Source organism: Thamnophis elegans, chromosome 1 (genome assembly GCF_009769535.1).
Source record: "Thamnophis elegans isolate rThaEle1 chromosome 1, rThaEle1.pri, whole genome shotgun sequence".
Classification (NCBI taxonomy): Eukaryota; Metazoa; Chordata; class Lepidosauria; order Squamata; family Colubridae; genus Thamnophis; species Thamnophis elegans.
Window position 1 is genome coordinate 159,786,942 of NC_045541.1, and position 26,656 is coordinate 159,813,597.

At 39.1% G+C, this 26,656-nt stretch overlaps 1 protein-coding gene across 2 annotated transcripts in view; it reads left to right on the plus strand.

The window, feature by feature from the left end:
• The window catches only part of MAP4K5 (mitogen-activated protein kinase kinase kinase kinase 5), a 102,588-nt gene that overhangs the window by 63,226 nt on the left and 12,706 nt on the right, over positions 1-26,656 (plus strand). The window contains exons 7-26 of one of the 2 annotated variants that reach the window (XM_032236809.1): positions 2,089-2,136; positions 2,355-2,397; positions 4,954-5,026; positions 6,397-6,528; positions 6,649-6,711; positions 6,978-7,059; positions 8,454-8,570; positions 9,262-9,340; positions 10,552-10,610; positions 12,010-12,077; positions 14,983-15,027; positions 16,349-16,391; positions 16,805-17,003; positions 18,151-18,248; positions 19,738-19,779; positions 21,022-21,106; positions 21,209-21,288; positions 23,259-23,319; positions 23,493-23,495; positions 23,613-23,727. In XM_032236809.1, coding sequence (XP_032092700.1) covers positions 2,089-2,136; positions 2,355-2,397; positions 4,954-5,026; positions 6,397-6,528; positions 6,649-6,711; positions 6,978-7,059; positions 8,454-8,570; positions 9,262-9,340; positions 10,552-10,610; positions 12,010-12,077; positions 14,983-15,027; positions 16,349-16,391; positions 16,805-17,003; positions 18,151-18,248; positions 19,738-19,779; positions 21,022-21,106; positions 21,209-21,288; positions 23,259-23,319; positions 23,493-23,495; positions 23,613-23,727 — 1,535 coding nt within the window. The remainder of the gene's footprint in view (positions 1-2,088; positions 2,137-2,354; positions 2,398-4,953; positions 5,027-6,396; positions 6,529-6,648; positions 6,712-6,977; positions 7,060-8,453; positions 8,571-9,261; positions 9,341-10,551; positions 10,611-12,009; positions 12,078-14,982; positions 15,028-16,348; positions 16,392-16,804; positions 17,004-18,150; positions 18,249-19,737; positions 19,780-21,021; positions 21,107-21,208; positions 21,289-23,258; positions 23,320-23,492; positions 23,496-23,612; positions 23,728-26,656) is intronic. The other variant, XM_032236817.1, reaches the window with a different exon arrangement.

Here is a 26,656-nt window from a genome sequence, read left to right on the forward strand (position 1 = left end):
AGGTATTTTGCATTTGAGGTACTGTATCTCTACGCATCTCAAAGGAAATAGTAGCTTTTAAAGTGACACCTTAAACCCCGTAACCACTGCTTCTTAATGTCCATGTGAAACAGTGAAATGAGGGAACACCCACAGGGATAAGGTCATAACAATGAGGATAAAGCTTAATATTTCTGTGTTTCTGCCTTGTTGGCTAAACAGTATTGGTGTAGTTTCAGTTTCTAGAAATTCCAGTTCAAAAGATGTTCACCTGAAAAGAATGAGAAAATTTTATGGTTTAAAAGACATTTAGACATTGGGGAAACTGTATTTATGGTAACTTATTCTATTTTTCCATTAAACTGTTCAATAAGATTGTTACATAGATAAGAGTCAGAACAGTTAGGTGCATTAAGGATTAGGAGGTGCCTTGCGGCAAGGGAAGCCCCTGGGAAGCTCCGTGCAGGCCGGGCAGAAGCATTTTCCTTTTCTGGGGGCTGAAAATCCTGCTTGGATTTTGGCAGGGAGAATTTTCAGCTCCTGGGTGGAGAAACACACATGGCCTGTGCCGGGCCTCTCAGGGTCTTCCCGCCCCCCCCCCCCTCCCCAAGAGCACCTTACAGTTCTTACCTCGGATTCTGTCCATTTAACAGTCTGCAAGATTGTTTAAAAACCAGAACTGGGAGTGCTGAGATTGTGGTCATTGAATGAAACAGTCACATGATATCTTGCTTAGTAATTGTTTCACTTAACAACTGAGATTCCGATCCCAATTGTAACGTTTAGACAAAGGACTACCTGTCCATCAATTGTATTAGGACTATATTTAACATGAAGTTTTGGCACTTAGTGTAACAATATCCAGAACTTATTGTAACAACTTACCTGCAACAAATATACAGCTGGACCTTCTATGCTACCATGTAGACATTTCTTATGCTGGTAACTAATGGATAGCAACCACTTAGTCATAAACACTTGGATTGAACAATTTCTTCCTAGCCAAGAATGTGTAATGGCTAATTTCCAAATAATCATACTGTGCCACATTTTTCTACAGCCATTTGCTAAGCAAATAAGTTTCAATTATTTTCATTTTGGGGCCAGTCTTAGTGCAATTGTTCTCAACATCAGATTCCTTTCTTTGTTATCAAAAGCTTTGCATATCTTATTAATACCAATTTAGAAGTAACCCTTTTCCTTGAGATTCTTGAGTAGCCTTTTCCACTAACCTTTATAGTTATTTAATTTGTCTTTTCCCTTTATCAAACCAATTAATCTGTGGAACAACTTGTCTTCAGAAGTTGTGGGTGTTCCATCACTGGAAGTTTTTAAAAAGAGTTTGCACAGCCATTTGTCTGGAATGGTATAGGGCAGTGATGGTGAATCTTTTCGGCACCACGCATGCTCGTCTGAGCCGCAACCCAGAAGAGGAGCTGCCCAGGGTGCATGCGTGCACCGGAAAACGAACTTGTGGTTTCTGGCACGCGCATTCAGGCTGGCCAGCTAGTCTCCTGGTTTCCGGCATGCATGGGCGCACAACAATCAGCTGGTGACGCACACGCTTGTGCCAGAAACTGGGTCTTCCAGTTTCCGGAACTGCCGCATGCATGAAAGCCCGCTGATTGTCATGCGTGTAAGTGTGCCAGAAACCCAGAAGAGGAACGGGCGACATCACAAGTGCCAAGCAACATGGCTCCGCATGCCATAGGTTCCCCATCATGGGTATAGTGTCTTTTACTTGAGCAGGGGATTGGACTAGATGACCTCCAAAGTCTGTTCCAACTCTGGAATTCTGTACACCTGCTGCCTTCCACATATGTTGAAAAAGAGTTTCAGCACAACCAACCAATAGGGACAATGACCATATTACTGGGGATGATAGCAAATATAAGACCACCATTATCTCAAGGCATGAAATTACAATTTATCCCTAAAATTGTTAGATACTTAAAATTCATACTTTAGATTTTTTTCTAATTTGCCGGGAGATTTGGCAGTACACATATTTAAATCATCATCCTGCCATTGTACAGATAGTTTAGATTTTTTTTTTTACATTTAAAGAAATTATATCCTTATACTGTTTCTTTTTCTGATATTTTTCAGGGACTTGCGTATTTGCACATGAAAGGCAAAATGCATCGGGACATTAAGGTATGTGACTCTTTTAGCTTGTGGCCCAGTAGTGAGAGATCTATGATTCAAATGTTGGGGAACGTGCCCAATATCCTTTATCATATAGAGGTATTGTAGATTGTTAGGAGTTGTATTTTATCAACAGCTAGATAGCCAGTGTTTCTCTATATTTACTCTAAAATAGTTTCTTCAAGATAGTAAATAACCTACACCTTTGAAAATTTTATATATTTTAGGGTGCAAATATTCTGTTGACTGACCATGGAGACATCAAGCTAGGTGGGTGACTTAGCTTTTCTTTCTTTTTTCCTTCCATTCAATCATGTCTAATTCTTAGAGACTGCCTGGATAAGTTCCTATAGTTTTCTTGACAAGGTTTTTCAGAAGTGGTTCCCCATTGCCTCCTTCCTAGAGCTGGAAGAAAGAGATTGGCCCAAAGTCACTTTGCTGGTTTTGTGCCTAAGGTGGGAATAGAACTCTTGGAACTAATGCCTTAAACACTCCACCAAAGTGACTCCCGTATAGCTTTCCATAACATCATAATTATTGTTCATAGTTCATGAAATATATCATATATAAGCATATATAATATATACATTATAATGCATAACATAATTTCATAATAGCTTCCATAATCTTTTATCATAATCTTTTATCAGAGTGAATTGCAACTCTATATTTTTTACTATGTCTCTTAAAACTCCTGGCCATTGGCCAGATCAGACCATTGACTTATAAGAGATAGTTCAAGTGTTTGGAGGACACCAATTTGGCAAATGCCTATGCCATCTTCAAACAATCCTTCTCTAGCCTTAAAATGGCAGTCCCACAATCATTACAGATCTCATTTGTTTGAAGAATTAAGAGTTAATTAGAGAAAAGGAGGAAGGTGAGTTGTGTAAGTCTCTCTTACCCAAGATACGGAGAAGAAACAAGGTTGCTGAACAATCTGACCCTTTTATAATAGAGTATCACAGTTTTGCAAACAGGAAAAGCTTATGCTTCTATAGTTTCTCTTGAAATATTATAATCATAATCTAGAGGGGAAAAATAATCTTTAATCCACAAAAATGGCTTACAGTTTAAAAATATAAAACATGCAGTCCTTAAAAACAAAATTTAGTAAACAAGTAGATCATTGCAATAAAAAGAATGAAATATAACAAACTGAAGTCTTCAGGGCATAATAAATACAACTTCAAATACAATAGTAGGAAGATAAAAACCTCATAAAAGGCAATAATGGTTAAATCTAGCCAAATATAGAAGACAGTAAAAACTCTTGACTGCTTTTAATCATTGGTTTAGTAGTTTTCTTCTTTACTTTAATGAAAAATGCATTTAGAACTCTCTTATATATGAGATAACGGGGTTTATAAAGTTTTAAAGAAAATCTGATTTCTATTTGTAAGTCTGTAGAATTTGTATTGGGGCTGAATTTTGGGAAACTACGGTTTCATTATAGTCCTTAATCTTAAGAATGTTTATTTCCTTAAAAAAGAAGGTGGCAGATCTCCATTTCATGTATTAGCTGAACTGCCTAATGTTTACATCTCCTGGTCACAGATGCATAGGAGTAGGGTTTTTGTTATTTAGTAGCAAAAGAAAATGTATATATTTGAATATACCATATTTTTCAGAGTATAAGACGCATCTTTTTCCCTCAAAAAAAGAGGCTGAAAATCTGGGTGCATCTTATACACTGAATACATCATTTTTTGCCTCCTGAAACCCTGCCCCCTTCACCAAAATGGCTGTGCATAGCCTCTAGGAAGCTTTTAGAGAGCTCCTGGGGGCTAGGGAGGACAGAAATGAGCAAAAAATGGTCTGTTTTTTGCTCACTTTTACCCCACCCAGGCCCCAGGAGCACTCTGTAAGCTTCCTAAAGGCTATCCATACTTTTTTTAAAATGAAAAACGAGTCCGTTTTTGCGAAAAATGCACCTTTTTTGCTCGTTATTGCCCCCCCCCCACAACCCTATGAGCACTCTGCAAATCCCCTAAAGGTTATTCATCCCTTTTTTGGGCGGGGGAAACGGGCCCGTTTTCGTGAGGTTTGTAGAGTGCAAAAACTTTTTTTTAATTTGCCTCTTCAAAACCTTGGTGCACCTTATACTCCGGTGCGTCTTGTACTCTGAAAAACACGGTATACAGAATCACCCTTTTTATTACTTCATAGTTACCATGAATCTTGGTCATGAATGTTGGCCATAAAGGGGAATCCTAGAATATTGGTTCAGTTCTCCAATTTATATGGTTTTTTCCCCATTTTACAAGACAGAACAAAATAACAGGGTAGTTTTAGCCATTTAGAAACTTCAATGGGGGATAAATTTAAGTCAAGATCTGCCATACTGATTTATAATTGAGGCCCTTGCCAATGAAATTGTGGTGGGTAAGGCTTTAATTGATGATTATGTTCCATTAACATACTTAAATAATATTGACTCTCAGTAGCCACATAATCTTTTTTCCATGCCAAGGCTTTCTCTCACAACAATCTGAATTTAAGCTCTAAAATGCTTGTAGTGATAATGGAAAACTGAATGTGAGATGTTGTGATGTTCTGGAAGCAAGAAAAAAGATAAGAGAAATTTAGCTATATTCCATGTATAGCTAAGGCTTAAGAAATTTAAGGTATTGGGACTGAGTGTTATTTTCCTTTAAGCTCACAATCTGTCCCTGATGCAGCAAATATGCTTAATACTATCTACTTACCTGAAGCATTTGGCATTCATATATCCCTGATGAGAACAAAGCTCTAAATATTTTCTTGGGTATATGCTTGAAAAGGAAGGCAACTTCTAAAAATGTCTTCAATTTTTTCCTTCTGCAGCTGACTTTGGCGTTGCAGCAAAGATAACAGCCACGATTGCAAAGAGGAAGTCATTTATTGGCACCCCTTACTGGTAATAAATTCCTTGGGATTATTTAAACTCGGGCCACTGACCTTGAACCAGGGTTTCCTGATTCCTGTACTATAAAGAATCTGAAATAGAATTGTTCAGCTAAGGTTACACTATGTGGAAAACAGTAGTTTGAAGACTATTATATCCTTCTACAGGCTTGTTGGATAGACAGACTCTATGTGGGATATCTTTCCCAAACACAACTTTGGGTCCACCAAAAAATTCTGGTCAAGCAAGGAAGGTAACATGGAAACAGGAACACATGGATTTTAGGTGCAATAATGTTCACAATCAAGGAAATACGTTGTGGTCTAGTGGATATCTATGAATTTCATTTCATACCCAGCATTGTTCACATGCATAGGCTGCTGATAGAGCAAAAGAAACTGCTCAGAATGAGTTTTGGAATACAAACATTGATGTATAGGTTTATAGTCAATCTACGAACAAGGTGTAATACTGACTTGTGAAATGTGAGAATTGTACCTTACTATAAACAAGTACACATACAGTATATAAACAACAAATCTCCTAGTCTTCATGATAACAGAAGTAGGTTTGAATTTGCTTGTAGAAAGTCTTTACTTATGGAAAAGCTGATCTTGTATGCTTTTGAATGGGCCAGATTGTCATTTCTTGAAACTTGAGACTGTCTCCAAAATGATGTCTGTCAAAACTTTCAGTACATTCCTCAAGTTCCATGAGTGTTGAATCAATATAAACAGCATTAAGTTGAGGCCTGCACAGCTCGTGACCCATGAAGTAAAAAATGTCTCACATCAGCTCACTCGGAACTTGAGAAACCTGCTTTTAGCTGGCTGGATTTAGGGAACCAGAGACATAACAATGGCAAGCCAAGATGCAGGGCAGGTTCATTTGGCTTTGATGGGTTATAAAAAAGGTAGGCTGTTTCATATGTATCAGACCGCATATACGCATAATGTGCTGCCCAGTGAATCTAGGTCAGGGATGTCAAACTCAAGTCCTGGTAGCCGCCTCTGGCCCATGGGGTACTTAGATCTGACCCTTGGGGCCGCCCTGGAAACAGTGAAGAACTGACCCAACAGTGCTTCTGCCAGAGAAAATGGCCCTCCCGAGCTCTGTTTTTGCTGGCAGAGGGTTGCAGGAAGCTGTGGCAGCCGAAAACGGATTTTGGGAGCCCTTTTTCGCTGGCAAAGTGCTCAGGCTACCACAGGCGCCCCCGACACAAATGACATCGAGCTGGCCACACCCACCCTGGCCCCCAGGGAGTCAAACACAACCTTGATGTGGTCCTCAATGAAATCAAGTTTGACACCCCGATCTAGGTTGTTAGAGAAGGATTGACCTGTTCTTACTCTCTAATATGTAATATTATTTCTCTTGTTAAGGATGGCTCCAGAAGTGGCAGCTGTAGAAAAGAACGGTGGCTACAACCAACTCTGTGACATCTGGGCTGTGGGCATAACATCAATTGAGCTTGGAGAGTTGCAACCACCTATGTTTGACCTTCATCCCATGAGGTCTGTAGTTAAGACAGGACAGCCCTCCCCATTGTAACTCTGCAAGAGTTAAGGCAGGGGAAGAGGATTACTGTACTAGGAAAAATGTATTTTCTAAACATGCCTGCTTCTTATTTTCAGGGCTCTCTTTCTAATGTCCAAAAGTAACTTTCAACCTCCAAAGCTAAAAGAAAAAACAAAATGGTGAGTCTTGAGTGGTTTTCCTTTTTTTTTTTTGGAGTGGGCTACCAGAAAATAAAATACCAAAGAAAAATCTTTTATTCTGAGGAATGAGACATAACCGGAGCAGGAATATGAAATGGAATGCTGAAAATTGTTAACCAGCTGGGGAAGACCATAGTTGCTACTTCCATTTATGTCTGCTTGAAACTATTATTTAGTCTGTTATACATTAGTTCTGTGTTAACTACCAATTTTATAAGAAATTACACCTTTCATTTGCTTTACAGGTCATCAACATTCCATAATTTTGTCAAAGTAGCACTTACAAAAAATCCAAAGAAGAGGCCAACTGCTGACAGACTTCTGACAGTAAGTATGTTTTTTTTCCCCTTTAGTGTGGGTTAACATGAAAGTCTCATCACAACTAATGGAGTAAACATTCAAGCTTTCAGAAGATCAAGAGGCCCTCTGTTTTTGAAAAGGTTGTAAAATGTAACTATTAAAAAATGTCAGGCATGCAGAAGTCTCTTGTTTTTATAATAAATATTTTTGAGTTAAGACTGGGTTATATGTCAAACCTGCTACTTAAATTGTGCTTTTTACATGAAGTGTTGATGAAATTAGATTTCTTTTGTAACAAAGTAAATTGTCTGGAAATCACAGAAAGAAGCAAACTTCTTATATTAATAGGGACATTATGTAAATTAGAATTGTGTGAAGGTCACTCTTTTGAAGACAGTAAAGTCCACATTTTGGACAGAGGACTGTTAGTTTGAAAGAGGGGTCAAATAGTCTATCTACATTAAGATTGAACAGTCCTCTTTCAAAAGGGGGGGGGATATGACACAACCTATCTCCTGTTTATAACACAATCCTTTCAGCAGTTCCAAAAAGGTTCCAAATTGTAAAATTGTAAATTTAATGAATTTATATGCTGTCCAATCCCGAAGGACTCCAGGCGGCCTACAAAATACAGGACTAAAAAGATAAAAAGTTAAAAATAAAGAAAGAGAAAGAACAGATTTAAAAAGCAACACATCATACACTCAATCTAGGTGGGGCTGGACCTCATTTGTGAGGTCAACAGCCCCAGGCCTGCCGGAATAGCCAGGTAGCCCAAGGGTCCGGATCTCTGGGGGTAGATCGTTCCACAGGGCCGGAGCAGCTACAGAGAAGGGCCTCCCCCAAGGAGTCGCCAGCCGGCATTGTCCGGTCAACGGCACTCGGAGGAGGCCCATCCTGTGAGATCTTATCGGCCGTTGGGAGGTATGTGGCAGGAGGCGGTCTCGCAGGCGGTTCCACACCTATTTGCACTATTCAGGTGACCTACCTCCAAGTGGCCTCAACAACTTTCAGAAATAGTGCAAACAACCACATGACTGCAAGGAATATAAATCCTTCCATTGTCCACCATTCAGTCAGAACTGAAGAAACTTGGTTGAGAAGTGAAATGTATAGAAGGAAAGACATTTCGAAGTCCAGTTGTCCAGTTATGAAAAAAAAAACTTTAGGACAATTATGGAATGTGTGTAGCAAGACACACACTTAAAGGAAAAACATTATACAATTGATTGCTGGTGGGTTTCTGGTTTGTTGGTTGTTGGTTGAATAGTTTCTTGGTGCATTGAATATGGAATGTTCTCTCTAGGAGTCTTAGTCGCCACTAATTCTTTTTAAGAAAAGAGGCTTTAAAAAAAAAATCTTGCTTTAACTTGCATTACAAATATTTTAGATCTGTTCTCTTATGCTAATATTTTTTTTAGCATAGCTTTGTTGGTCAGCCTGGACTTTCTCGTTCGCTGGCTGTTGAGCTCTTGGACAAAGTGAACAATCCTGATAACCACCCCCACTATACTGAGACAGATGATGATGATTTTGAGGTGAGTTCTTCTTCCTAGCAATTTCCTTGTTTTATTTTGGATGAAATGGTAAAGCTGTGTATCAGCTGTAACACTCATGGCAATGCTAGAGTCTGCACGACACTCGCAATGATGATAGTGTGAGTGGAGGAGTGCTCACACACATATGTGCGCACTGGCCAGCCCTGTTTTAATTTCAAATGGTCATTGAATGAATGGTAGTAAGTCAAAGGCTACCTTTAGTTACTTAGAAGAGTGCATAAATTATAGATTATTCAATGTTCTACCATGTCATATTATTAATTAATATCAGATTGGGGACTTATCAAAAATCTCTGATATGAAATTACCCAATTCCAAGGTCTCTTTGGCTTTTTTTTTAATCTTGTGTAGTTGGCAGATTAACATTTAAAAATATAAATGTTGCTTTACATCCCTTACATCCCTCAGACTATTACAGACAGTGAAATGTCTTAAACAGAAAATATTTTTAAAAGTCTTTCTTTTAAAAATATTTCTTTAGGGTTTTTAAATTAAAAATAAATAAAATTATTATGTAAAGCATCATAAAGCCAGGAACTTGAATGAACTCTTGGAAACCACAGGTAGAAAAAAAAATCCAGCTGCAAAAACATGTGAGTGTTGCAATTGTGGGGGGAAATCTTTTTAAGTTCAGGAGGTGCTTTGAATGTCTGCTTTTCTAATCCTCTAGCCACACCCTATTATCCGCCACACGATTCGCTCCACCAACAGAAATGTCAGAGCCGAAAGGACAGCATCTGAAATAAATTGTGAGTTTCCAATATGTTTTGAAAGTCGTCACCCCTGTCATGTACTAAATAAAATAGAAATGTTTATCTTTGAAGTAGCCTTTCCTACTAGGTTGGAAGGTCTACAACTCTCAGTATCCTTGGAGAAGGGTGTTCTGGGGAATGGAATAAAATATTCTAAACTTATACACTGAATTGAGGGTATCTCCTTGGGTTGTTGTCTAGGACAGGCGTCTCCAACCTTGGCAACTTTAAGCCTTTCTGGCTGGGGAATTCTGGAAGTTGAAGTCCCCCAAGAGTAAAGTTGCCAAGGTTGGAGACCCCTGGTCTAGGATCTCCAAGAAAAAAATTGGAAAAAATTCTGTTCCCCAACTTGCATTGCACTTCATTAATCATTCTGGCTTTCCATTGAGCAAAATCTTGGAAAAATAGGCCGAGCAAGATTTGTGCACAGTAAATTCCTTTATGCTTGGTTTGTCATAGCCGAAAGAGGAAGCAGGCCCACTGAAAAGGCTTCATGCAATAGGAACAACCCCTTGCTCTGTATTTTGACCAAATAATCATATTATCACTATTAGTTCAGAAAATTGGTATTTTGACATTTGCAAAAAAAAAAAAAATCCAACTATTATTAAAATCCACACTATGTAACCATCCACGTGTACATAAATATTCTTTGTGGGGGTGTGCACAGAGATGCGTTTTTAAGTCTTGATGTCGTGGCCATGCCATTTGCTCCACAATATTTGCTTTGCAATATTTCCAGTAGTGTTTTGCCACTGTTTCTTTCTAGGACTGAAAGAATCTGACCAGCCTCAAATCATCTGGTAGCTTCATGCCTAAGAGAGGGCTGGAATTCACAGTTCACCCAACTGGTTTACTATTCTGCAACATACTGTTCCATTTTTTTTATTTTTTTTTAAAAGGAAGGAAAAATATCCTGGGGGAAGCCAACAAATCAATTAATATAAAATGATTTATATTTTAATGTGGAACAGTACATTCTAATTTCCTTAGTATTATCATATAAGAAGATGTACCTCTTATTTTAATTATTACTTTAAAGGAGTTCCGATTGACAAAGCTGATATACTTGAGCTTTTGATTGATTGGGTTCTTTTATAACTATGTGTTTGTTTGTGTGTGTGTGTGTGCACACAAGCGTTTGACCTTTTTAAAAACTACAGCGGGAGAATGTTATGTTTAACATTGCAAATATCCATGTTTTGTAGTTGACAAGTTGCAGTTTGAACCACCCTTAAGGAAAGAGACAGAAGCCCGGGATGAAATGGTATGAATTGACTAATTTTTCCTCCCTCTGCTCTCCCTGTAATTTTAATTTTAATTTGCAGTAACTCATTTTGTATATTCCTGATTCTAATAAGTAGTGTATCCTATTACATCTAATCAGGAAATAAAGAAGAGTTAGTAGGATTTATCAGATTAAAGATACACAATTAATATTCTTTTTTATTTTGGTTATTTTATTTCATTTATTTCACAATAATCCTGGCTGGGAAATTCTAGGAGTTGAACCAAATATTTTAAAGATGCTGAGGATAGGAGAGGCTGATATATTCCATAATTGTGGCTGGACTCCCAATTGTGTATCTCATTGCTACTTTGCTAAGGCATCCAAAATTTGAAAGTATTAATGGGGTTATCAGTTCCTTCCCCTGAATCTCATTCAGAATAGAGCTGGAAGGGTCCTCAGAGGTTTTCAAGTCCAACCCCCTGCTTAAGCAGGAGACCCTATACCATTTAGCAGCCATCCCATCAGCCCCATTGCTGTTTTTACCTGAATCCCACTGGTCATTAGGCAAGGACCCATCCCAGCCTAAGCCATTCCTAGTTTATTCCTGCACTGAAATTCGTTAAGGTAAGGGATTGTGTCCTCTGCCTGCCTTTGAGCTCCCCAACTCCCCTATCTCTCCCTTTCTTTTGCGCTGGTGCAGCTAGGACTTCTCTAGCACCGCACTCAGGGCATCTATTTGTGCCCCGTCAAGGGCTTTCTTTCACAAAAAAGCTTGGCACACGAAAAGGGCCGCCGGCTAGAAGGCTTCTTTTGACACAGCTGGGACCTTCTTTCACACACCATTCTTCTTTCACAAAAGAAAACCCTGGGCAGAGCGCTGGAAAAGCCCTGACTATCCCAACACAAAATAAGTTGTTACAAAAGAAGGCCCCGGCTGTTGCAATAGTGGTGTGTGGTGCAGCGGTATGGCAAGATCGGGGAGTGGAGGCAGCTGATGGTCATGAGTAGAGGGTTGGCCAAAAAGCGGTCGTAAATGCAGATCTTTCCCCGGTGGGACTGAATTTTGTGATGACTGGAGTGTTGCAGCAGCTGCAACTTTGTCATGTTCCACTGTTCAGTGCCGTCGTAACTGGCTGCTGAAAGAATCAATGTAAAGTGAGGACTAAAACTATTAGTCTCTACCATTATTATGGCAGCTACTTTTGGCTAGATGAGGTCGATGCCTGGCTTGTCCTCCTGATGCCTACTATACTTGCCTTGTTGAATTTTCCAGACCAGAATTAAACCAGTCCTGTGTCTAATGTGGGAATTGCTTTGCCTCAGCTGTAACTGTATCTACAAAGCTTCCATTTCAGTTGCAGCAGTGCTGATATTTGTTTTTGGGGGATTGGGTCCTTTTGGGAAGTCATTCATCTGTGGTTTTATGCATTGGCAGAGAATACCAGCCGGAGCACCCTTTGCTTCACATTGGAGCCCTTTCACTGATGGTGCAGGTTGTGCCAAGTAAGTTTTGCATGGCTTTGTCGTGAATAAATAACGAGGATTTTCATGCTAATCTGGCTATTGAGAGCAAAGTGGGGGGGAGCAGATATTGGAGACTGTAGGAGACGTTGCTCAGTATGAGTTTGAGAGGACTGGCAAGCTCAGTGTAATAAGAAGGGCAGCTTTTTGAGGGATGTGTCCCTCCTTTACTATTAACCCCCCTGAAAATGAGAATAGTTTGCCATTCAGAAGATTTTCTGTCCCCATCTTCAGCATCATTTATTTACTTAATTGGTTTTGGTGCCATTCAGAGTTGTTCGGAGTCTGGTGGCACCAAAATTAAAAGAAAGGAATTAGCCAATTAATTTTCTGTGTCATAGATAGATGGGTGGGTGGGTGGTGGATCAATGGATGGATAGATAAGAGTGAGGGAGAGCGAGAGGGGGGGGAGAGAGGAGGATAAAAATCTGTCTGTTCTGTGTCCTTCACAAGGGTGGGAGGCGTAGTTGTGTTCCATCATCCTACAGGTTGCCTTGTGATCCAGTCATTTAAGCAACAGGATGCTCGTATCCTTGCTTTCAGTATGGCCAATTTGTCGGAAGTTTGCCTCAGCTTGTATTTCTTTGCTCTGAGGTTATGAAAATTGGCCAGGAAACACTTTGTTACTACGGCTGTTGATGCAGTTTGCCCAATTGGAGGTTCTAAAGGATAAGAACTTCAGAAGTATGAATAGTTTTAAAACATAATTTATTGGGAGAGTATATAAATTGTTTCTCAAACTGGGTTGCATTTTCAACCTCAAGTATATTTAATACAGCTGCTGCTGTCTCTTTAGATCAAAGCTAAGGTATATTAGCCCTTTGGGCATCTTCTTTTATGAGACAGCAGTTGTCTTTACACTTAGCCCTGAGTGAGTGAGAAATAATTTTAAATTCCTCATAACATTCTGAGCAATTCATAAGAGATGTTTAGATACTTGCTGCCATTCTCCTGGGTAGCCCAGCCCAGCCTAGTGGGGTTTATGAAAGTAAGTCCAACACTTCTAGATCACACCAAATTGGGGGAGGCTGATATCAGTATTATTGCACATCTGTATTTTCCTGTAGCCAGAAGCTCTAGTCTAGGAAAGTTATTCTTTAGAATGGATCTTAGTCAGATCACCTGAGATCTCACAGGTTAAAGGGAAGCTTTGAGGACCATTAGGTTTCTTTTGTCACCAGGCAAATAGAAAATTACTAGTTCTATGGCAGAAGCAGCTCATCATAGTAAAATAATTTTGCCTTGAATTGGGCCTTGCAGCATAACCTCTATTTATGTGGTCATTCTTTCCTTAAGTACATTCCTCTTTTGGCCAGTCCATTACATTACAGTTTTACTATTTTTTTCCATAATTATATTTTTATAATAATTTATAATTTTTTTAGTAAATTTTCAATATAGTAAAAATACTGGCAAATTATTATTTACTAATTATAAAATCACAGTTGATTTTATCACAAAGAGTGAAGAGGGACGCCTTTGGAATTTACTACTTTTGACACGGGGTTTATACCAAAGAAAATACAGGGAAAGCTGGAATACATGTGAATAAACGCATTCCTTTATAGTGTAGCTTTTTTTCTCCCACTGAAGGAAAGGGGCTTTTTAATGCTAGTGGTTTTGAATTTCCATTTTGGTTTGTAAATACTCATGATATTTTTGTGGCGCCTGATGGCTTTCTCTGATTGCATAGGAGCATTTTTGTCTTTTTAGTTGCTTTGGGCTGGGCTGGCCTGCAGTGACTTCCAGGATCAGGCAACTGATAAAGAAAGCACTTGAGGGAAACAGAAGCTTCTGGGTTTATATCTAGCATTCATTGCTGCTTCGGATGGAATGAATTCTTCAAAGAAACTGAAAGGCCAGGTGTTAACGCATTCATCAGCTGCAGTGATAAAGTAGAATACGAGTGCCCCAAATGTCCAGTTTGGCAAATATAACTTCCACTCCCTTGGAGATCGTGTTCTGCCCAGCAGCATAAACAGGAAATGCTTGGGGTTTTGGAAGCCTGAAATCCTGGATATTGTCACCACCACGCAATAAAAAATGAGCCTTTTTAGTTTTGGCTTCAGAGCAGCTTTTTGCACTCTTGGACTTCACTAGAAAACATGCAGCTTTGATTATGACTTTATTAGGCTTTGGCTTTTTGTGAAAGGGTCATTTCACTAGCTAGAATTCTGATGTAAACAGAGTTTACTTTAAATCTGAATTTCAGTGAATACAATTTCCAGCAAACATGTTGCTTCTCTTCTGAATTAGTTAAACCATCTCTGAGGGAGGATCGTCAGAACCATAGCAAACTCTTATTAACATTTCCCCCCTAAATAATTCTGTTCGCGGATATTCTGAGCAAAACTTTGGTCAATAATGTTTCTTGCTGGAGGTGTAGAGTCAGCTATTAATTGAGACAAGCTTATGATGCCAAGGAAATCATGAACTTGTAAGAGCTCCTTGGGAAGATTGGTGGAGGAAGCTTAATTACAAGTGTTAAATCGAGAGAATTCAGTGTTTTGAAAACTAGCTTGCTACAGCCACATAACACTCCAAATGCAATTCCTGCAGTTTCTACCCCACACAGAGAGAGTCAGTCCTGGGGAAGGTTGTCATAGGCCATTGTTTCTCAACCTTTGAAGCTTGGAAGATAAATTCTGAGCAAAGCTTCCTTTCAGATATAATTGTTATGTGGATCCTGGATTGACACAGAGAATCTATACCCCTCCCAGGTTTCCTTTATGGGTTATCTTTTTCTATAGAGCAAATTTCTGCCAGCTTGGCCACTTGACCTTCTCAGCTGTCACAGGAATAGATGCCTTTCAGCTGCACTCGCTCAAACTGAACTTTGATTTACAATGTTTTTCTTCCTTTTTAATTTTGTAAACATTTCTTTTAGGGGACATCTTACCAAATTTGGTAATGGCCATGAAGATGCTGAGGAGTAAGTGCTTTCTGACTGACCTTTTTATCTTTACTGCCTGATGCTGTAACTGTTGACCCAAAAAGGGCTTATGTTTGTTCCACACTGAGAAAGCTACATCATTGGAAATCATGTTGGATGCAGGAAACTCAATCTTGTTCTTCTTGCAGCATGGTCTTATAAGATAAAGATTCTCAGGAGAACAGATGATTCTAGAAGGGGGTTCCACTTGCATGGCAGACTCAGTGCAATGACAATTAAGGAATTAGCTGTTCTCTAAGACCACAACGTCACAGATTGCTTAGCCATTGTATTTGAGGAACCCAAAGGTGCTTTTTCCACAGGCAATGGGACTTTCTTCGTTTTTCCTTGAAGATATTTTGCTTGTCATCCAAGGAGCTTCTTCACTCCTGTTTGCTTCTTGGATAAGGAAGGAAGGACTGACAAAGAAAATCCATTGGCCTCTTGAAAATGGACCTTTGGGGCAACCATAACCTAGTTAACTGAGAATCTCCATAGTCATGTTTGAGAAAGCATGCACAGGTTTTTTTCCTCCCACAGTGATCTCTGTCATTTTGCAACATTACCTTGCACTGTCTATCAAGATGCAAACAAAACATGCCAAATCTTGTGTGAGCTTCAAGTGGCTCTTAATGTTTAATTCCTAGTTGCTGGGAAAAAAATAAATGACAAATTCAGAGCTATTACTAGTGGAGTTTTTTTTAAATCAATGAAGCAGTTGACCAAATTAATCTTAGTTCAGCCTAGGCAGGTATTGATGTAAGGATTACAGTAGTGTACAACCATTTCTTTCATTTTCCATATAGTCCTATGAGAAATCTATTTGGGGCCAGGTCATATTGGACTTGATGGACTGACCTCCTTTGGAGTTACTTAAGTTGAAGCCACTTCTCAGGGATGTTGTAACTATAGGTTGCACTCACAGATATTGACCTAGATGACTTTTAAAAGTAGAACAACACATGTATAGTAGGATGTAGGCTTGAGGACCATCAGAGAAATTTGAGATAACTTTTCTTGTTTGGGGACCTTGTGCAGGAGGGGGTAGAATTGAAGTATTCTCAGGTATATAGCCCCATTTACGAAGGGGAAAGAAATCTCAGAGGGGTAATCTTTGTGTATTTTTATTTTACTGATCATCAGTACTGTTGGCTTGCTTACTTACAAATAATTCCATCTGAAAGAAAGAAGCTATCATTGCAAAATTAACCATGCTGGGCAACTAACCAGGTTTTTTGACATTGCAAGCAATAATGATTTCTTGATAGTAATGCTGCTACCTTATTAGATGGGAATAAACACTTTCGTTGGACTTTTTTAGATCAACATTGAAAAGAGCTGGACCCCCTCCTCTGCCTCCAAAGGTAATTGCATATCCCTAAGCATGAATCAACAGTTGCACACCAAGGAAGTTTTTTTAGGAACAAGATTTTCTAAAAAGTAGTAAGATTTTAAGTACCATCCATTGTTCACTTTATTGCAATTGGTCACACATTTCCAAGGATTGTTTCTCTAGTGTTTGTTCTCTACCTAGTCACATAGTTTTCATGCTGTTTAATATTACGTGTTCTTTTTCTGGGTAAAATGCTAAACATTGTGATGTTGAAGAGTAACTTAAAGGTATGGTGTAGAGGTTCTGTTCATATGCCGGAGAGGTCATTTTGGAGAAACATCGGGGATAAAGGGAAGTGCAGGCATGGGAAAGAGGGAGCAGGCTAGGTCTGATCATGTCTTCAGGAATAGATAGTAACATTCATGCTTTATGTTTCTGCTTTAGCCTCGATTGGAAGAAATTTTCGTGGATAATGAGAAGTCCCAGACGATCAAGTATTGTCCTGATTTCCAAAATCAAGCCTCACCAGGCCACCGGAGGCAAAGCATACCTGTTTGTGGACCTCAGATGGAACCCTCTGTATTTGGCATCAGCAGCAGTGTCAGCAGCCCTGGTCTCCTCACAGCCAGATACACTGATTTGGGTAACTAACATTGTTCCTTGAATGAGGGTTACTTCTGCCATGCTCAAGAGTGTATGCAAAGTTCTCTTAGCTTCATGGTTCATTCATTTTCATCAGGACCTCCTGAAATATGTAAGATGAAACAAATACTAAAGGAGATCTTTGCAGAAAGTTTGCAAATTCAACCCCTGTATGCTCAGATACAGGCTACAACTACTCTGAAAATATTCAGAATGAAAAGAGAGGAAAGGTGGTACTATATAGTTCTCTGTGGTACTTTTGGGTGGATATCTCAATGCATTATTCGTCAGTAGGAATATTTTTACTTCGCCATGTAGTACGCCTTCTTTACATTGCAATGGCTAAAAGAGTTGGCATCGTAATGCAGAAGAACTTAAATTTTAAGTCAGAGTCTTTTAAAATGTGACAGTCAGGTCACAGTATTACTAAATACAAAAACACTTGATTCAACCATAATCACGTGTTCGTAGCTAATTTTCAGGCTTTAGGAGAAGAGCTGGATGGAAATTTTGTCTTCTACGATTTCTGTCACCCACCCCAAATTTCACTATATGGCATAAAAAAAATAAATCCTTGAAAATCCCTTATTCATTTCCTGAGAACAGTAGAATATCGAAAAAACTACTTTTCCTGCAGGTGGAAGCCTCCAAACCTCTCTTTGGTGCCCCTGGAATCCTTTTCATTCATGATAGAAACGATTGGCAGCATGATTACTTCCCACTGAGAAACAGGAGACTCACGAAAACTACAGCATAAGCCATAAAATAGGAATAATGTGTAAAAAATGGAGGAAGGTCTGAAGAAAAAGGAAAAGCCTGATCCTTCCCTCTTTGAATCGTTGCCTTGTATCTCTTGGCCCCAGCAGACTATCAAGGAGGAAAAACGTAGCTTTGCAGAGCAATAGCTGCCACTTCTGGGGCTCATGACTACCATTCAGTTAATCTCCCCATTGACATGAAAATCTTCCTGGGTGATGGGATGCAGATTCCCAGTGGCCCTTTATCCCCTGGAACACTGGTGAATGTTTCACCCTAGCTCTCCAGTCCTGGGACAGAGGGAAGGGTATCATTGTCCTCTGCCCATTAGTCGATTCAGATTATTTTTTCTTCATGTGGGGCTTACTCCTATTTACAATTCGGCTGTTTAGGCAATGGGGACACTGTGACGAAGCATCTTGAGGAAAACGCCGAGGGATTGGGACATATACCGCAGCTGCCACGGAAAAAGGAGAAACGGGAATTCCTGGTGGGCATTTACATCTTTTACTCTGCAGTGTGGACACTTTAATTGCTGTTTGATACCATGAAAAAGCACTCTTGATCACTGGTTCAATCTGTTCTTTCCTGCTCATTAGTGCTTACGGGGACAGGCAAGAAAAAGGAGACAGTTTGGCTTGGTTAAGGCATCAGACTAGAAATTGGGAAACTGTGAGTTCTAGGCCCATGTTAAAGCATGAAAGTCGACTGGGTGACTTTAGGCCAGTCCCTCTCTCTTAGCCCGATTCTCCACCTAGGGTGGTTGTTGTGAGGAAAATAGGAGGAGGTAGGAGTACTAAATATGTTCACCACTTGAGTTATATATAAAAATAATAAAAGGTGGGGAGATAAATATCTAAAGGTGGTGGGCACTCAGATGGGGGAAGAAGTGGCTGAAATGCAAGCAAGGAAAGAATTATTTTTTCCATCCTTGAAAACTCTCTGTTTGCTGTGGCACTCTCCCTTCTGTGCGCACACACACACACACACACACACACACACACCTGTTCCAGAATAGTACAAGATTTGAGAAATCTTTCTCAGCCTGAAATTGTCTGTGTTAAGATTATTGGCTGTGCTGATGGGAATTCTGAGAATTGTCATCCTAACTCAGCTGGAAAGTTCTAGGTTGAGAAGATGGTCCAAGTCAACGAGCGGGCCTCTTCTTTCCCAGATATTTAGCACTAGCTACAAATCTGAAGGCCTGGAAAGGAAGCCATGACAAGCAGTGGCACTACCCCTCCTCCACTGATGCATCCCACTCATTCCAGGCTTTAATGGTAACTCTTACCTTTCCTCAACCTATCTTTCCTCCAATCACTGAAGGCAACTTATATAGGGCTCCCCTTCATTTTATCCCCACAGCGACAGTTATGTAAAGTAAGTGGGACTGAGAGTGGCTGACCCAAAGCCACCCACTGAGGCTTTGGCATTAAGGTCGACTTGAACCCTCCTCTGCTTACATAGCACCTTCATAGCTCTTTCTCCAATTGTTGCAACTCAACATTCCAAAAATCCTGGAAGCTATTTTTTTAAAAAAAAAATCCATTTACTAACAAATATTTTACTTTAGTGAAAATATTTTAAATAAATGCTTAAAAGAATATTCCATTTAGCATGCTCTAGCAAGCAGCAGTTCACTAAGGCTCAAATTAAACCCTTCAAAAACATTCACAGATCATACTTTTCCGGAGGATAAAAGCAATTTGCCTGGCACGAGAATCTCTCTGTAAGGAGGAATTCTGCCAAGAAAACACTTTCATTGTTGACATATACCAAACATAAAAGCATCCTAAGAGTGCCTATCTTGGCAGAATATCCTAACACACATGCAAATTTATCTATTAAGCAATCCCATAAATAAAAGGGCAGAACACTCTGATTCATTCATTGACAGTATTTTTTTCCCGCCTACTAAGGCATGTTAGAAATATTTCAGATTGAATTCAAATTTGGCCTTTTGCTATTATTCTTGACAGAAGCCAGCGATCAATGGCCTTCCACCAACGCCAAAAGTGCTGGTAAGTTCTTTCAGTTAAATTGAAGGTGTGTTGATATTGTTCTGCTGTTAAATTTTTAACTTTGTTTCATGTACACCCTTTCCCACCCAGTACAAATTGTTTTCTTCCCCTCCTTTGGCTCCTAGCCTCCATCCTTCTCTTTAATGAGCATGGAATCTTTCAAAAAGGTGTATGCCCTCACCTGTGCGCCAGTGATGGGATTCAATTTTTTTTTACTGCCGGTTCTGTGGGCGTGGCAGGGGAAGGTTACTGCAAAATCCCCATTCCCTCTCGATCAGCTGGAGCTCGGGAGGCAGAGAATAGATGGGGGCGGCAGCCAGTCAGAGGTGGTATTTACCGGTTCTCCAAACTACTCAAAATTTCTGCTACCGGTTCTTCATAACTTGTCAGAACCTGCTGAATACCACCTCTGCTCTGCTCATTTTTGTGATTGGGGATCATGCATAAGAGTGAAGGTTGTGAGACTTTGGCCCAGGAGTGAAATCCAGCAGGTTCTGACAGGTTCTGGAGAACTGGTAGTGGAAATTTTGAGTAGTTCAGAGAACCAGCAAATGCCACCTCTGGCTGGCCCCAGAGTGGAGTGGGAATTGAGATTTTGCAGTATCCTTCCCCTGGAGTGGGGTGGGAATGGAGATTTTGCAGTATTCTTTCCCTGCCATGCCCACCAAGCCACACCCACCAAGCCACAGAACCAATAGTAAAAAAAAATTGAATTTCACCCCTGCTTTGGTCTCACCGTGAGATCTTAACTGGCTAATGGAACAAATCCATCTCTTAAACTAGAACTAATATAGATAAAGCTTTCGTGTCTTTTATGGGGCCACTGAAACAAGTATTTAAAAATAGAAGCTAACTAACCCTCATCATTGTTCCATGCCTTTCCAAATTACAATTTTGGGGGGGGGGGGTGGGTAGATAGAAACAGACATCCTCCCATTACAAAGGAATTGTTAGATATAAAATCTCTGCATGATATTGAAGTTCCACACAGTAGTTCAGGATTCATTCCATTTTTTTTAATTTCTCTCACTTCAGAGATTGACTGGCCATTGTTTATACCAGTTGAAGGTAGTAATAATGGTCAGAACAACAGAATAACAAGAGTTAGAAGGGACCTTGGAGGTCTTCTAGTCCAACCCCTGCTCATGCAGGAAAACCTATACCAATGTAGACAAATGGAAGGAATAGGAACTTCTCATGTTGTTAAATTGGAATGTATTTTGTTTACTAATGCTATTCTAGATGGGAGCGTGCTTTTCAAAAGTATTTGATGGCTGCCCTTTGAAGATCAATTGTGCCACATCATGGATACACCCAGACACCAAAGGTAAAAAGTTGATTTATATGTGCAAATTTGAGATCCTTTGTTACTTTCATTTTTTTCCCAACTTGTGAGGCTAAATCAGTTTGTCTTTCCATTGTATTACAGATCAGTATATTATATTTGGGACTGAAGAGGGCATTTACACGCTGAATCTCAATGAGCTGCATGAAGCAACCATGGAGCAGGTAAGTGCTATGGAGGGGGAGAGACTCGGGTAAAAAGTGCTGCTTGTTTCTCAAGTGGGAAATTAAGAATGTCATGGATGTGGGCAAGCAGGCTGGGTGGTATTTTGTATCACTTCTCTGTGGTAGTTTGGGATTTGTTTTGGATTGAAGAAGAAATATTTTTCCTATCCTCTAGACCACAGGTGTCAAAATCAATTTCATTGAGGGCTGCATCAGGATTGTATTTGACCTTGGGTGGGGGTGTGTGTGGCCAAGGTGGGCATGGCCAGCTTGACATCACTTGTGTCGGTGGTACCTGTGGTAGCCCTAGCGCTCTGTCAGTGAAAACAGGCTCCCGAGCTCTATTTTTGGCTATGATGGCCTCCTGCAACCTTCTGCTAGCAAAAACGGAGCTCGGGAGGACTGTACGTTCCATTTTCGCTGGCAGAGGCACCACAGGTCGGTCCTTTGCGTTTCCAGGGTGGCCCCACAGACCAGATCTAAGCAACCTACGGGGCGGATCCTGCCCCCAGGCCTTGAGTTTGACACCCCTGTTCTAGACTGTTGTACATTCAGCAAAGGGTCAGGGATACTTTTTCAGCTTTGCAGTCATCTGAACCAAAAAGTGTGACATAGGCAATTCAGAAATTGCCATTGTTTCTAGCATGTCTCCAAAGGGAGAATCCAAAAGGTCAGGAGAGCACATGATGGAAGCTCCGCTCCATATTTATATGTGTCTCATACACACACCCAACACACAGAATTCAACTGGCTTGTCCGAGGTGACTGGTGGACTCTGTTGGGGCTTGGAATTTTTCCAGAGGATCCACCAGGCACTTTGGCAGAGGCATTGGCTGCATAGGCATGTGGCCTGGCCCAGATTGCTCCTATGTGGCTCTGGTCCCAGGCCCAGGGTTGACGTTTATTTGTTCAGTGGCCCCTGTTTTGTTTTGCTGTTTTGGTATTAATTATTTTAGTCTGGGCTGCTTGTGATTCAATATTTTTAGCTGTTTCTATGTTTTCCCTGGTTTTGTATGCCACCCTGAGTCTACTGGAGTAAGGTAGCCAATGAATTTAAACAAACAATAACAATAATAATAATAATAAAAAAGATATGGGGCTTTGTTTGGACACGCAGACATCTTGACTTCTCTCACCCCTCCTTGTGGCTGCTGCTGAATTAGATCAAAGATGTTAGTTGTGACCAAAGGAAAAATATATGAAAAGCATAGGCAGTAATTACACAATGTCATACTGCATTTGATGCAATTTGATATTTAGTTCTAATTAAATTAAACAAAAAATTAAATATTTTTCTGGATCCCTCCACTTTTTAGAATGTGGCCTCACTTAAGATCCATAATATTCTAGACCTGAAAAAGATTTGCATATGATTGAACTAGATCTGTTTTTCTAAGGAAAATGCATCATCTCTTCTCTAAGTGGTATCACTCAGTGTAGCCTGCGGTGTGATTGGAAAGTACTCTTGATTGCTTTACCAATTGTTCCTAATATTTTTAATCTACCACAATTTTCTTTTATTGTTCCTGCTTTTTCAGCCTCTTTGATTTGGGGTCCCTGGTATTCAATTTTGCAATATGAATTATGAGTTATCTTAAAAGTTCTGGAGGGAGGTAGATAGAGATAAGCATATGGATGAAAAGTATTGAAATGTGAGTGGCATGGAATTCTGAAATGGTATTGACAAAGCAAATATTTGATAAATGCTTTTATTTATCTAGCAATAAATGTCGTTGAATACAAAGGGATTACCTCCAAGTAATTCTGCTCCAAATTATCCACAGTGGTATTGATATTAGATCAGGTTGAAGAGAGTTGAAGGTCTCCTTGTGTGTTTGCATTCTGGGTAACCATAAAGGATAATTTTGTTTGCCCAAGAATTGTATTTCCTGGAATTCAAGGAGCTCTAGAATCAAATTGCCTTTTCCCCCACTTTCACCATTTAAGCTTTTTCTACTCCTTTTTCTTAGTTGTTCCCACGGCGGTGCACATGGCTGTATGTTATCAACAACACTTTAATGTCACTCTCAGGTATGTATATTGCTGAAGAAATGTCTCAAAAAGTTCAAAAGATGGGGGTGGAAAATTTCAGTGTACTGAATTTAAACTTTTGGTAAATCTGTGAAAATCATCTCTCTTTAATTTTTTCCCTTTCATTCTGCAATTTGCTTGGACCTATGGATACTTGGGGGCTATCCTTTTAGAAGGTAATCTTTTTCTGCTCTATAATTTTCCTTCTCCTTTTACTTGTTCGTTTATTTGTTTTTGCAATATCAGTTTGATATGTAAGTCTGACACAGATCAAATATCATCTTGTGTTATAGGGAAAACATTCCAGCTCTACTCCCATAACCTAATAGCTTTGTTTGAACAAGCCAAAAAAACAGGAATAGCTGCTCATATTCAGACCCACCGATTTCCTGATAAAATACTACCAAGGTATGGTAATCTTGAGGTACAAGTTTTTGCTATTTTGCTCCAGGCCTTTATCTGGCTTGCTTGCTGTTGCTGATCATGACAATATTTTCCATAAGCTGTTGCCCCTTGTGAAAGTTCATAGAAAATTGTTTTTGCTGCTTCTAGGTTTGCAGATACAGAAGAGTATCTGTAACGTTCTATAATATTATAATAGAGACAGCCAGTTTGGTCTAGTGGTTAAGACATTAGGCTAGAAAGCAGGAGGCTGTGAGTTCAGGTTCTGCCTTAGCCACAAAAGCCATCTGAGTGTCTTTGGGCCAGTCACTCTCAGCTCAACCCACCTCTTAGAGGTTGTGAGGAAAATAGGAGGAGGAAGATGGGTTTGATATGTTCACTGCCTTGGGATGTATGTGAAAATAATAAAAGTGGGATACAAATAAATAATTGATTTCAGGAAAATGAAACATAAAGATGTTTTTATATTTATCTTTTATAAAGATAAATGTTATGGTGTAGGACCCAAAGACTCTATAATTCATGAAAAGCTGATGGATTGCTAAGATTTTATTTCAATAATTTTCTCCTCCTTTTGAAAGCAAGGCAAGCAAGTCAAAGAGACAGACTGTCATGATAGTAGCACCAATTGAACCCTTCTAAAGGTTGCCTTTTGCCCTCACCGGTTCCTTTCAGGCTTCCAGGGAGTTCTTTTTATTTGAATAACAAACCTTAGCTGAATTGCATTCTGTAACTCCTGTTTCATCAGCTAGATTCCCCTCCCCTCCGCTCATCTGCTTGTAAAGTGGTTCATTCTGTTGCTTTAGCTTTCCCTTTTTAGTGATTTTATTCACATTTAATTTATTTGTGACAATTGTCCACAATTGTGGAAAGTTTAGGATTAATTTCAGAATAGAAGTTGCTCGTATAGGTTTCACTTACATTGGGGCATTTCTCTATAGAGCTTGACATTTCTCTCTCTCTCTCTCTCACACACACACACTCACAAACAGACACACACTCTCTCTCTCACACACACACACATCTTCACATCTTCTTTTTTTCAATTCATTCATTTTATCCTAAATCAGAATTGAGAGGCTTTCTGGTATCTTGGGATGGAGGCTAGGCAGAGCACTAGAGATTAAAGAATCTGTTTAAAATAACTTAATATATTTTTTATTTTCATTCCCAACAATAACCACAATTGTCTAGTATGCATTATCGAACTATTTTTTTTATTCCTCAGCTTTTTTCTATTCTCATTTTTTTTCTTTTTATACTTTGTCGGTTATAGAATATAAACTTTTTCGATCAAGTTACCTATATGATTCATTGCACTATAGCATGATACCTTCTTAAGTGTATAAAGTATACAATACTTGATGAAATAAAATAATGTAATTGTTGGCAAATTAAGTACAAAGGTCTCAAACAAAAAAAATTAAAGATTTTTCCAAGAGCTCAGGGCATTTTGTGGAAAGAGGCATGTTCCCCATAACAGCAATCATTTAAGCTAGGTTGGGCTGAGGGAAAGTCATTGGCCCAGAGTCAGAGTCTGGACCAGCAACTTAACTGCTAGGCCACACTGGCTCTCTGTTGTCAAATTACTTTAGGAAAATAATTATGCAGTTCTTTAAATAAAGTAAAGGACTCTACTGTGTTGATGCTGCAGAAGATAGCAGAGTAGATGGTATTCACAGATGATAAAGCATTGTTGAATGTTAAATATTATGGCAAAGAGCCATTAAAACAGTTAAAGGGTATTACAGAATGTGATTAAAACTATTAATATCTTTGTTGGGTTACACAAAGGACATTGTTAAGGTAAAGGAAAAGGAAAATGGTTTTATGTTCTTGATGACTGCTAGAATTGAATTGCCACTAGGTGAAAGTCAGTAAGAAGAATATAATAGTGACCAATTGGATGGATACAAGAAAGATGGAATTGTTTTTTTACTGGATTTACACCCACTTAAGAGAATTTTTCCCTGTGTATCTGGAACTTCAGAAAAAGACAATTTGAGAAAGCAAAGAAGACTAAAGATATATTTGAAGAAGGAAAAAGAATGATATTCTGAAATGCCAAACGTGGGCAGTTTATTTTTTTAGAATTTAATATTTCTGGAGAATGTTAACTATTAAAACAGTATATATAGTTTTCCTGTACCATGATTTGCTGTTGTGTATTTTATACATAAAGTGTTGAATTTCTAGTAGTCATTGGAGTTCAGGAAAAATTGTTCCTGAAATTTCTGGGGACAATGTTAAACATAAATAACTCTGCAAAAGTGGAACAAATAGCTGGGACAAAGACCAAGGAACTGATGAATAGATTGATTCCTTGGAACCTCTTTAGATAAGAAGAGGATGGGATATTACCCACATGTATTCCAGACAGTTGCTCCTGGCAAGGAGACTGAAGGGCAGTGATTTTCCACACATTTAAGCACCAGGAGACAATGGGATTAGCCATCTTGCTCACAACTGTGACAGAGCCTCTTAAAGGATACTAAGTTCATAAAACTCACTTTCTAATCACTTTCAAAAACTACTCATTTGCTACTTCTAAGCTACTAGAGACCTTCCGAACAAGTTTAAAACATGGTTAAACTAAAATGTGTTGTTATTTTGACTGCCCTTTATGGACTTTCTTCTGATACCAAAACTGAAAATACTATGTTTTATGATATATTTATAGAGAAGAGATAGGATATGAGATGAGGGGATAAACGTTTGTAACTTTAAAGGGGGTGAAGAGTTACTAGATTTGTTTTTACTTGTGATGAAGTTTGGAAGTCAATCCTTTATCTATACGTACATTTTTTTTATTTTTACTTTTTTTCTCTTTTTTCTTTTTCCTTGCACTTTTTACTCATCTCTATTCTCTTCTTTGTATAATTTAGTTTGCATAAGATTTTATTACTATAAGCAAAGTATTATATATTAAAATTAA